This window comes from Syngnathoides biaculeatus, chromosome 16, assembly GCF_019802595.1.
Source record: "Syngnathoides biaculeatus isolate LvHL_M chromosome 16, ASM1980259v1, whole genome shotgun sequence".
NCBI classification, from domain to species: Eukaryota; Metazoa; Chordata; class Actinopteri; order Syngnathiformes; family Syngnathidae; genus Syngnathoides; species Syngnathoides biaculeatus.
In genome coordinates, this window is record NC_084655.1 from 10,538,554 (window position 1) to 10,551,959 (window position 13,406).

A 13,406-nucleotide genomic window follows, 5' to 3' on the forward strand; every position below is an offset into this window, starting at 1 on the left:
CTGTGCCACCACTTGGTGTGGATGACTCCCACGGAGTCTCTTTCCTTGTCCAAAATCCTCCGTGCCTTGCCATGTGCTGACACTATTCATCAAAAAGTTCTATGTGTGAGTGGATTCTTATGTATTTTGCCAGTTTTAATCTCTGTAGAGCACCATATGTTGCATTTTAATGCATGAAAATTGCCACATCAATTTGATTTGACGTGTGTCTGTGAATGAACAAAATGATGCCACAAACAAACATGATGTGACTTGTTCATATGTGGACTGTAGGATTTGAACAAAGATGACAGTGTTTCAAAGGCAGCTGAATAACAGACTGGTAGAGACCCAAGGATTATGAGAGGTCCTGTATTTCGGGGGCGCAAATACTAGACTTTTCCAAGGTGCAGAAAACTTACAATATGACATTGACTGATGGTTATCTAAAGAAAATAATTCTATTTTGTCATGGTTATCTCGTGTTGGATTATTAGAGTGCAGTCCAAAAAAAAAAAGCTCATGTCACCAGAGATCCGGTGCTTGTATAGTGTGGTATTATCTAAAGCAGGATAACAGGATTTCCCTAATCAATTACAATATGTGGGTTTGGTTTCGTAAAGTGCCACCGAGAGAGGGGATTTCAGAATTTTCCCTCTTTCGAAACAGAATCCAGACCTCAGCGAGCTCGGGGCCATCTTTAGTGTGTGACGTCTTGCTTCAGTTAAATAAATTTCCTCCAAATGGTGCGCCACGGGCCTTCAAGTCTTCATTTTGTGGGCTGTGTATACTAATCCCAAAATAGTAGGCAGGCAGTTTACCTGTGGAAAAGCACATGCAGTTTACAATATTTTTGAGTAAACTAAAACAGTTGCACAAAGTCCTGCGCAAACTGTTGAAGGGTACATTATACTATAATTTTTTAAATTAGAATTTTCATCCCAATTTCATATTGAAAACAGTCACATTTAAATGCTTTGCATGTGATTTTAACATTGAAATATTTGAATTTTCTTGAAACAATGCTTACGATGAAGCAAGGACAATAGTATGCAGAGAGTGTACCTAACGAACAGCTTCATTTTCATTGCCATGGCAACTGTAGATGGCCATCGTATCGGTAGGGCAGCAAGGTCACGTGTCATCTTGTGTTAGCACTAGCATCAGTGCTAACCTCAGAGTTGTGTGCAGTGTATATAGTCTAAAAATATCCTTCCATCCATGCATTTTCTATAGCGCTTGTTCTTATTAGAGTCGCTGGTAACTGGAGCCTATCGCAGCTGACACTGAAATACTCTTCAGTCACATGACACATAAAGACAAACAACCATTCACAGTCGCATTCACACACAGTAAACTAAATTCAATGCGACGTCATTTATAGAGCACTTAAAAAGAAGGCCATCTTCAATGAACCCAAATGCATGCCAACTACTGAGTACTCATTAAATAACTAAATACTATAGTTTCAAAATAAAACGAAGGGGAATTTCCATTGATCACATTTACCTGGAAACCCAAGGAGAGAATATCGCTTGAAGAAGAAAAAAAACTCAGTTAACCACCAAAGGCTTGTAATTGGAATGCAGCAAACACCTTCCTACAATTAACATTCCTTACAAAGTAACAGAGGGTGTTGTACTGCCCACACTAATGAGGCAAAAATAAATAGGTTAAAAAAAACAAAACAAAACAGAAAAACGGAAAGACGCTGCAGGTGGCATATTACCAAGGAAACAGCATTATCCTCTGAATCCCTCTGGATGCGATGCTTGGTGGTCTTCTAAAATCAGCTAACAAAAGGTTTTCAGCAATTGCATGTGCATGTCTGCAAAGTCTAGAAAATTGCGCTTGCTTCAATTAAAGTCAGCAGCACATCTTATTAGCCTTTCGCTCTAATTTCATGTAAACCATTTTGCTAACATCAGAGACAAAAGAGCCCTTCTGTGGATTCTTCAGTTTGCAGACTGAAGGATATGCTCGCAGATAAGTGATGTACAAGTTATTGTTTATCACACCTATCGTTAAGAACAATACTCTCAACATTTTGTTTCATTTCATGATACAGGTTGGGAAAACATCTTCATGCAAGAAACACTCACTCGTGTCAAGGTTCCTCATTCAAGCGGGAATATGCGAGACGTACAGCGCCATCTTATGGAGGTAGCCTGCAAATGCATGCAGTACAAGTTCTTGACATGCATTGTAGAGCTCTTTCATTTATGATCTAATGCTAATGTTATAGCCACTAATGTGCACTTTAAGTCATTCTTACATAGTTAAAGATGCAGATATTCTGATTTAGAGCATTTGATGTTATACTAAATACATAATAATAATAATAAAATTTGTGTTTAAAGTTATCCAAAAATGTGAAAGCAGCAAAGTACAATCATAAATAATACATATCATAAAATTATCACACTTATCCAAATATGAATCTTTACCATCAGACACTCATCACGAAGGCTTGTTGTCATGGAGATAGTGTAGTATCTCTTCTGTGATGTTCTTCATTTTCAGGTGATGGTTTAAATGAGTGGTTCCTTTTTTGAGCCAAGGCATCTAATTTTCTTTTTTCTTTTTTTAACGTCAAAGCTCACCATCAAACAAAAATGTCCTGCGATGTATGAACACTGAACTCATGCGGACAACAAGTGGTTGCACATGTTCTGCCATCTAACTCCAGATATTCAGAACACTTTAATGTTCTGCCTGTCACTAAACTGCTAGCAGAGATAGACATCGAAACTTGTGATGATCTCTTTTATTTATTTTTTTTTATTTGTACTCATTCTAATCCATCCATCCATCCATCCATCCATTTTCTTTTGCCGCTTATCCTCACGAGGGTCGCCGGCTATGTTCCTGTCCTGTCCCTGTTCTATCCTATCTTGTCCTGTCCCTCTCCACAGTGTGCATCTGTATAAAACCTGACTCTAGTATAACATTGCAGTAGTCATTCTGTATGATGCTTTGCATTATGTCCTCTATTTATCCTTCCATCCATTTTCTTTTCTGCTTATCCCAAAAAGGGTGGCGGGGAGTGCTGGAGCCTTTCCCAGCTGTCAATGGGCAGGAGGCGGGGTCCACTCTGAACTGGTTGCCAGCCAATCACAAGGCACACCGAGACTAACAGGCACACTTACAATCATACCTAAGGGCAATTTAGTGTGACCAATCAGTGTAGTGGAGGAAACCCACGCAGGCACGGGGAGAACATGCAAACTCCACACAGGCGGGTCCGGGATTGAACCTGGGATCTCAGTACTATGAGGCCAACGCTTTACCAGCTGCACCACCGTGCCCCAAGGATTTTTTTTTACTTGGATTCTGTTGTACATTTTTGTGTTGCACACCACACAGAGATCCATCTTAAACGCATACGGGCATGCAAGGAGAGTCTGGAATAGTGCTGGTCCACTTGAGCTGGGGGTGTCGGCGTGATGCCTTACTCAAGGGCACCTCGACAATGGCCTGCGAGCAGACTAGCCTCTCTCCAATAACTACTTGCTAATTGATATTTTTATTGACTGGAGCAGGACTCGAACCATTAACACACTGGCTCCAAAATCCTTAAAGATTTAATTACATTACAGATTAGTGGGGTGTGATTATACAAAAAGTGGGAAATGTTTATTAAGATCATTTACACTACTAGGTTTATGACAATGTTATACAATATGTTACATTCACAACATGAGCTAAATCTTGCTCTGTAATGGAGCCCACTTGTTCCCCATTGCATTCCCCAAATTTGTTTAGTTCAGAGCAGTGATTCTCAACTGGTGGATTGAGACCCAAAAGGGGGTCATGGACATATTTTAGGTGGGTCACACATAGCTAGTAAAAAAAATGTTATGTATTTGTGTTCCATTTTTTTTCAGTGCGCTAAAGAGGCATACCGAATTCCCACATAAAACAAAACAACAGGAAATGTTACTTCCTCGTGCTCCAGCCACATGCGTGCATTTTTTTTTTCTTCAGAAAATATCTATTTGTGAAAACTGCCAAATCCAAGTCATGAAATTTAGAAACAGTTGGAAACAGATGACAAGATCCAATGCAAGACCATTACCAAAACCTTTGCCTTTAGCTAGATATAGAAAACAGCTCACAGTTTCTCTTATTGCAATACCCATTTATTGTTCTTTCACACAATTCTTACAAAACAGACATTTTTTTTTTTTTTGCTGCAACAAGACTTAACGAAAGCAAATGTGTTGCCCTCAGCGTTGCAGATCTGAGGGACGCTGGTTCTTTTATTCACTTGTCACTCAACTGCAATGTGTTTCTTCACTTCGCTTCACTTCACTTTTCAGCAAAGTAAACTGCCATGCTGATGGTTGAACCTGGGTAAAATAGACTTTATTCTCAATAGCTGTTATTTTTTTTTTCTCTCACAGGCTTTTCCTTGTGTGTTGACAAATTTAAAAACCCACTCTGAGACAGTCAACATTGAGAAACAATGCACAAATATGAATCGTGCACTGAAAATATAAAAAACAAAAAACACATTACACTCAGAATCAACACGTGTCGTATGTCCTGTTGTTTATCAGTAAGTTATACAGTACTTTGAAGGCATTTCTATTTCATGGTGACAATGATGGAAAAAAATGATGTAGCAAATTTCTACATGTGAATGATACGCGTGCTCTCCATTGCTGAGCCTCCAGGATGTTGCAGTTTTACTTTTCATTGATTTTTTTTTTCATTGTCTTATTTTGGCGCAATGGGCAGCTTATTTGAGATCTAAGTATTGTGATATTTTTCCATCCCATATATTCATTAGGTAGTTAGACTCATGATATCATCCCTATTAACCCTATAAACGAGATTTTCCCCTGGAAAACAATAAGTGACGTTCGCTGAAAAGTATTACTCATTAAAACTAAAAAAAAGCACAATATTATACAGCTTTCATTGTAAAAAGCGGAATAGTAGTTAGCTATATACGGAAACTGCATGAGTAAACTTGTACAAATGTAAATGTGCAGATGGATTCATGTGTATTTTCTCCATATTAAGCAAACAAATGATAATTAAAAAGTAAAAATAGTAGTGTTGCATATGGAGAGTGGAAATATTTGAAGGAAAGAAGCGAGAGGGAGGTTAAATGAAAATAAGGAAGGAAGGTGAAGTACAATTCAAAGTCAGCAAGATAATTTTACAATTTGACCTCAGCTCACTCAGAGTGGTTGTTTTATCATAGAATAATACTTCCTGACTGAAGGATTTGGTTAAACATTGTGATACTTCAAGAGTTTATCGAGACATTTTTTTAATTGAAACTGACCTCTACCATCTTGTACTGCATAAGATATCAAACCCAAAAGGGTGCTTAGTTTGATAGAAGGTAATAACATCATCTAGAAGTCCTGCGCTGATGACATTTCAATTTGCGAATTTACCTCAAGGCACGTGAAGTTATTTGTCATCTCTTGCAATGACAGAGAGAAATAATCCAGAGTAACGACAACATAGACGGAGATTAGTTCAAAATTGTGCATTCTAGTCTTTTTACACAGCATTCAAACTGAAGTTTCCTTAGATTGGATTTTTTTTTAAATGTGAGCTACCCTAGACATGAGGAGGTAAAAAGAAAAATCACCACATGTTCTCTATTTTCACGACTGGTACAAATCCGGGACGGCAGGCCGCGCAGCAGAGATCCGTCCCGGATTTGGGTAAGAACTGTGTTGGCAATTTTATGGACCAGCACATCCCGGTGCATCTAGAAGAGGGAAGGGAGGGGGACAGTTCCACTTTGAAATATAAAACAGGTTAAATGGTTAGAATTATCAGGCCTAAAAATGAATTCTTAATCCACCGACTCCAGAGAAAAAAGGCTCAGTGGACTTTGATCACAGAAGAAAGTAAATGCTTGAATTTGTCCCATTTGTTGCTAAGTGCGATAAGTGTGGTAAGGAAAATCTAAATCATGTCGTAGCTTCACATGAAGGAAAAATATGCTTGGAAATGAATGCCCAAAATAGTTCAGCTGTGTCGCTTACTAAAATACAAATAAATTATGACATTGCAAGTGACGTTAAAAGGGGTTCCTTTCCAATTTGGGCATGTTACTCCTGATTGCGATACTTTTTGGCAAATGATATTTATGATTTCCTATATTTGTTTGATTTATTTGGGTGTCTGTTGTGCCTAAGGTGTGTAGTGTATGGCATTTTTTTAGTTGAACCCATCAGTACTTTCCATCATTTTGCGGCAAGCTGGGTCCATTTGAGACAGAAACGACGCCCATTGGCATGAGAAGATGTTCCCTTTTTTAATCCTGTTTGCTGAGGGACCATAAATGGATCCTTTGATCTAAGTAAACCTCAAGCAGTGCTGACGAGAGCACAGGGACTGTGACTACAGAATGTCTTGTGTGTCACGCATGGCTTTGAGGCTCTGAACACATGAAAGTAATGAGATAGAAAATGGGAGTGAAAAGATAATGCGAGAGAATGCAAAGAAGCAAAAATCTCATCAGTGTTTGCACACTACTTTTACAAAAATGTATTTTTTTATGGGTAAACCAGCAGCACACGTTTCCTTCCGTGCAGTTTCTTTGGTCCAAAGTAGCAACTTCATGATGCCAGACCAAATGAATCAAACCTCAAGTCACATTTTACTTCCAATGTCCACTTTTTTTTTTTTTTTTACGTACAGTGAATCCCCGCTATACCACAGTTCGTAGATTGCGCCTCTGCTATATTGCAAATGTTTCTAATCGATCGATCTGATGTGTTTTCACCAAAGGTGATAGTCCATATTTGGAGTTGCAGACCTAGAGTGCAGTAAGAAAAACGTGTCAGTTTGATGTGTCAGTTTTACAGTAAACTCAATTGAATAAACACTCCATACCTCTTACTGAAGAACTTTGAGAGCGAGACTGAGAAAAGGTGCTTAAGAATATTTTAAAAAGTGATTTTTTTTTTTATTAATTTGAATCATTTTTAAATAAATTGACATGGGTTAATAGCATTTGGTAGAAGTAAACGTGGCTGGGTCTTGGACATATCCCCGCAATAAACGGGGGTTCACTGTAATACACACGTTTTTGTAGAGGGAGAAGGGAGGAAACATGGACATTCTTCGTGGTCACAATCTGATGTGTCTTACCGAACAAAGCACACCAGTTAAAACACGTTAGCTTCACATGATTTGATATAAAAAAGTAGAAAGACACCAAAAAGATTATTGAAAAAGAAAAGTGAATGTTCTAGCCTTTCACTGAGGTTCCAGTAAAGAGAGAGTCTTTGAAAAAGTCTTGCCTATCGGTTCCCTGGGAGTTTGGAGGATGGTGGGGGTAGAGACAGGAAGGGAGTGTGTATGTGTGTACTTTAGAATTGTGCATCAGCAGTCTAGACCTGCGTGGAATAGGAGCGACAAAGTGTTGTGTACCGCCCAGTAGGATGTGCGGCACAGCGAGGAGAGTGCTGTTCTGGCTGGTCTAGACTTCGCTGGAAATGGAGCGAGACACTATGAGGACATCGGGTTTGGCGGGGAACCGATAGGGCTGATGGTCATGTGATCTCGGTGAACAGAGATCCCCGCGGAGTCTGCAGGGGAAAGAGAGGAGTGAGAAAGAGGAGAGGACGGGGCGGAGGCGGAGGAGAGAGGAAAGCGAAGAAAAGGATAATCAAGAGCGATGCACGGGAATGTAGGGGCGAGAGATGATGTCTTTGCGCCTTGTGCTACTTTACATGTACAAAACAGAAACATGGGAAAGGAAGAGGGGTGTGAGGCGAGAGCTGAAAAGACTTAAGGTTGGTTAGAATGGTTGAGCGTAGGTGTTGTAGAGTGGGGGTGAAGAGCAAAGTGCTGGATGCTGAGGAGGGTGAGGAACAAAGGGAGCAGTTGGAGAGGAGAGAGGCAAGGTGGGAGACAGGAAAACAGGCAATCAGGTGAGGTTTAGAACAGGTGAGAGACCACAAAGGACCCAAGCTATTTTCCAAACACAGCAGCTGTACTTACATCACTGGGAAGTAGTTCTAAAGGCTCTTTTTGCAGCAGTCATGAGCACCTACACTGTATTGCCAAAAGTATTTGCTCAGCTGCCTTGTTTCACAATGTGAATTTAAGTGACATCCGATTCCTGTTCGATAGGATTCAATCTGATGTCAGACCACCCTTTGCAGCTATAAGAGCTTCAACTCTTCTGATAAGGCTGACCATAAGATTTAGGAATGTGTGTTTTTTTAATGGAATTTCTCACCATTCTTCCAGAAATGCATTTGTGAGGTCAAACACTGATGTAGGAATAGAAGACCTGGCTCTCAGTCTCCCCTTTAATCCCAGAGGCATTCCATTGGGTTGAGGTCAGGACTCTGTGCAGGCCACTCGAGTTCATCCACACCAAACTCTCTCATCCATGTCTGAAGTGACCTTGCTTTGTGCACTGCTGCACAGCCAGGTTACAAATGGAAGAACTGCTCGCACAAAGTTGTGAGTATGGAATTGTCAAAAATATTGGCCTCCTAGTTCCAACTTTGTGGGAACAGTTTGGGGATGGGCCCATCCTGTTCAAATATAGCATGCACCAATGCACAAAGATTTCCTACACAGAATCCTGAACCTTGTTGAAAGCATTTTCAGAAGAGTTAATGGTGGAATACGTAGGTGAACTGATATCATAAAAAAGTGAAGAAGATGTGAGTCGAGGCAGATAAATGAAGAATACAGTGTTTGTGAACAGAAGGGCTCTATGTATGTGTATGTATTTATGACAGCACTCAACTTCTGTGAGCTTGAGGCTCAGTTTTGTCATGTGTAATTCTCTCCTGGACACAATGATTGGTTGGCAAAAATTCAGTATAAAAAAAAAACACGGCACTGTTAACCTTAAGATATTGTACAGCCACGTAAATATGGACAAAATATGTGATGCCCCATCCATAAAGTTGTTTTGTAAATCACAGCATTTTTAAGGAGGGGTCTACAGCTAGTTGCTTTTGATTTTATCACAATGTTGAATTACACTAGATATTTTAAAAGGCAAACTCCTGACTCGCGATAGAGACTCAAGTAAGTTTTTGCGTGTGGTACATGTGTAACATTTCCCAAATAAAGAGCAATTTGTTCCAGTCTCTTGTTGAACTGTAACCACAGCACATTTCAAGCCATTAGAACAAATCCCAGCTGTTCTCTTACCAGCTGACTGCACAACGTGCATGTGCACAGATTTAAAGGGTTCACCTGTTGTTTTTGCTAGGGGCTCAGTTGGGACTTCATGCATGCATGTGTGTTTGGTTGTTTGGGGAAAAAGGAGGACAGTGGATTTAGGTAAAAGACAAGGAGTGTTTATCACAGATGGTCTTCCGTGTAGAAACATGCCCCGGCCCTTACCTGAGGGCCACTTAACTTTTCTAGTGGACTCTCTACACAGGGCAGCGTCACCATGGGCATACCCAGCGTTGACTGAGGGCGTTGGGGTTGTTGTGCAGAAGGCCTGGGCTGTGTCTGCTGGAAGCTGTTAATCACACAAGTCACCTGGGGGAAGAGTAACAGAGATACTTGAAAAAAACAATGAAAGTCAATAGACTTTAAGGGATCCTTCCAATCCAGATCCTTCCTTCATGCACGGTCGGATTGGACTGTCATTTGATGGCTTTTTCGTCACTGTTCATTGAGTAATTTGCCAGCCCAGTGGTCATATTCCAGAAGTGCACATGAAAATCATGACAAGTTCAAAGGATTTAATTGAGAGCTGGCTGTGTTTTGGACACACGGGACTGTGCTTTTGTAGACAGCACATCTGTGGTGAGGCACAAACGTCGTCTGATTTGGATTTTCATGTAAGCAAAAGGTTTGCCAGTTTAGCAAAACGGTCTGCACCAAGCTGGGTTTTCCACCACCGCGAGGGTGTGCCCTTGGCGGAGCAAAAATTTTATGGCAATCTAAACTTTTGCCTTATCAGACCACATCTGACTCTTGGCGCAGACTATCGAGCTTGGTGAATTTGATCAGCAGATACAGAGGACTGACGCAATATTTAAGTCATCAGCAGTGCAGCTGATTTGGATTTAATAAAGACACCCGATTACATTGTCTCTTACCACATCGGCCAAGAGCAGTGACAATTCTGCACTTAGGCACATAATCTTCTGCTATTACGCATTGTCTTCTTCAGCACAGATACATTGCTGTGGTGACTGTCATCTCGATGCAATTAAAGTGAATGAGAGGAGCCAAATGAAGTTGGCACTAAACACACGTACAGTGGCGCAGTCCATCCACTCTCGGATGCATCAGGCTGCGGAGGTCTACAAAATTACAAACACCGGTCTAACACACCAGTACCAAAATGGTGTGCCAGATGCCATTCTGGATTTATAACCCTTCACGAAAATAGCATCCCAAAGTCACTTTGAGCTCTGATACTGTGGAATGGAACTTAAGAGATAATCCTTTAAAAAATTAAAACCCATATGTCCCCAAAATATAGTACTTCAAATTTCTCTTCTTACTAGAAACACAGCGATAGCTCCCCCAGTGAAGAATCCCGCCAGGACATCAGCCCAGTGGTTGCGATATTCAGCCACCCTGACAACGCCTACGATCATTGCCAGACACAGGAAGGTGAAGCTGACGGTGGGCTTTGTCAGACGGGTACCTTTGGTCTTGAACACCAGCGTCACATACATCTGAAGAAAAGCGTGTGAGAAAGCACACACAGTAGGGGGCAACAAAGCCAAGAAGACCAGTATGCAATAAACCAGCCAAATAGTTTTGAAAAAGGATACCAGCTTTTCTTGTTCCCAGTGAAAGGTTGAAGTGAAATACACATTTGCTTTCCTGCCAAGATGTACGACCGAGTTAAACCTTACCGAAAGGGTCAATTGGAAAACGTAATCTCTAATCAAGGAGGTGAGATTGATAGCATGGTATTTGCAGCCCTTTACAGAAGCGCCACCTCTAGCGTGCATCAACCTACCACTGTGTACACTGCAGAGTAGACGCTGAGCGCTGCGTCCTTGGATGGGAAGGATTTACGTGCAGACATGACAACGAGAGGGTTGCCGGTGCAGGCTCGACGCTCTGTAATGTACTGCGTGCTGGACTGGCAGCCCAGGACCGTGTAGTTTGGTCGGCACGCTGACAGGAAGTGAGGAGTCTGGTTTCCTGTCACCACCTGCCCGGCATTGGCGAAGATGGTTGTAGTAAATAGACCAAAGGCATAGACACCTGGATTCAGACAAGTAGGGGTGGTGAGGACAAATATCAGATTGAAGAATTTTGCACAAGCTGTTTATTGCTTTATTTAAACTGTGGATCTTAATGCCCTTTTTATTGAAGTACTTTAAACTGATTATATTGACTCTAGCTGCACTTCACTTTGTGACCCGTAACTTATGGCACTGTATGTTACTCTGCTTATATGATTAAAAAAAAACTGAAGCAAGCTACATATGACTCAATCAAACTCATGGTAAACAAATAACAGAAGTGACATCAGACAGCAGCAGAAATAAAGAAACATACTGTGTGACATTTAATTCCAAGTAGTTTGGACTGATTCTTCCCCTCATAGTTTTAAAATACAGACAATCTCAGTGTTACTCCAGTCAGTGATTGCCGTCTGCCATCATTTTCCCTTTTTCATGGTTCGTGCACCGGCAAGATTTTGATCTAGTCTCGATTTATGCCACATATGTCTTTTTAAACCTTTTAACATTATTGGTTCTAGTCCCAGCAAAAAAGTTATGATTTCCATGTTTTTATCCGTGTGTAGCTGAAAATAAATATGGTTCATAAAACGAGGTTCTAATCCATCTGCCAACACTTGCAATGACATTCAGATTTTTTTTATAAGAATGATTGTCATAAATTTTGGGGGATAGATTTAGCACCAGGATAAGGAAAATACACCATTACGTTATTTTGGATGCATACATTTTCAAATGTTTATGCAGACTCACAAGTATGTCTATGACAACAGCAGCCTCCTATTATGAATTGAATCATTTTCTCGGCCAGAGAGAGAAAAAAAATCAAACAAGCACTTTGATAAAAGAGGCGATAACAAGTCTTGCCTCTCAAAATAGCATCAACACATTATTATCAGCTTAGGTGTGAAATCGTAACCAAAGGTTTCACCTCAGATGATTCAGATACATATGCTAATTTGTAAATGCAGTTTATTATTTCAACAACTTCTCTGTGTTCAGTAGTCCTGGCTGGCAAACTTTAAAATATCCTCAGCCGCTGTCTTTCATGTTTCTGATCATGAAAATGATTAATAAAAGATCACTAAGTGTGAAGGCGGCGGAATACTAAACAGCGTTCACCTAAGAAGCGGATAACGCGTCTCAGTAGGGGATTGAAGTAGCAGCAGTCTGCAGTGACGATGGTCTTCTCCTGGGTTCCCTCTGCTTTGGTGAAGAACGCACACAATTCTCCGGCAAGGATCTATAACACGCACGCGCACAAACAATAAAATATACATATCTAGAATTGCTGGAAATTCTTTGAGAACCATAAAACATGAAAAAATATCTGAAAGCATTTAAATGCGCACTAATAGAATATTAACATATAATAGAATGGCCCGGGCGGCACGGTGGCTCAGCTGGTAAAGCGTTGGCCTCACAGGTTTGAGGTCCCGGGTTCAATCCCGGACCCGCCTGTGTGGAGTTTGCATGTTCTCCCCGTGCCTGCATGGGTCTCCTCCAGGCACTCCAGTTTCCTCCCACATTCCAAAAACATGCAACATAAATTGGACACTCTTAATTGCCCCAAGGTGTGATTTTGATTGCTGCTGTTTGTGTCCATGTGCCCTGCGATTGGCTGGCAACCAATTCAGGGTGTACCCTGCCTCCTTCCCGTTGACAGCTGGGATAGGCTCCAGGACTCCCCGCGACCCTTGTGAGGAGAAGCGGTGAAGAAAATGGATGGATGGATGGATGGATGGATGATGGATGGATGGATGGATGGATGGATAGAATGGCCCCATGGTGGCTCAGCTGGAAAACATTGGCCTCACAGTTCTAACGACCCAGGTCCAATCCCAGCCCTCCGTGTGGAGTTTGCATGTTCAGCCTGTGCTTGTGTGGGTTTCCTCCCACATCCCAAAAACATGCAACATTAACTGCACACTCCAAATTGCCCCTAGGTGGTATTATGAGTGCGACTGTTTGTCTCTACGTGCCCTGGGATTGGCTGGCAACCAGTTAAGGGTGCACCCCGCCTCCTGGCCATTGACAGCTGGGCTTGGCTGTAGCACTTCTGTGACCCTTGTGTGGATAAGTGGCTAAGAAAATGGATGGATGGATACAATGTCCCAAAAATTCTCATACAACAAAACTGCATGAAATCGCTGAGATGCACTTGACCAAAACAGTCATAAGCATGATGGATTGGGTAATGACATTTGGAATGCATTACACTTTTCAATGCATTGAACACGTTCGTTAATTTCG

At 41.2% G+C, this 13,406-nt stretch overlaps 1 protein-coding gene across 4 annotated transcripts in view; it reads right to left on the bottom strand.

Annotated features, from left to right (window-relative positions):
* Positions 1-4,124: 4,124 nt before the first annotated feature.
* Positions 4,125-13,406, bottom strand: part of plppr2a (phospholipid phosphatase related 2a) — a 34,855-nt gene continuing 25,573 nt past the window's right edge. For 3 of the 4 annotated variants that reach the window (XM_061846585.1, XM_061846588.1, XM_061846586.1), the window contains 5 exons: positions 12,276-12,396; positions 10,922-11,172; positions 10,455-10,631; positions 9,350-9,477; positions 4,125-7,547 (listed from right to left, as the gene is read on the bottom strand). In XM_061846585.1, coding sequence (XP_061702569.1) covers positions 7,439-7,547; positions 9,350-9,477; positions 10,455-10,631; positions 10,922-11,172; positions 12,276-12,396 — 786 coding nt within the window. In that variant the 3' untranslated portion in view covers positions 4,125-7,438. Of the gene's footprint in view, positions 7,548-9,333; positions 9,478-10,454; positions 10,632-10,921; positions 11,173-12,275; positions 12,397-13,406 lie in introns of all 4 variants that reach the window. The other variant, XM_061846587.1, reaches the window with a different exon arrangement.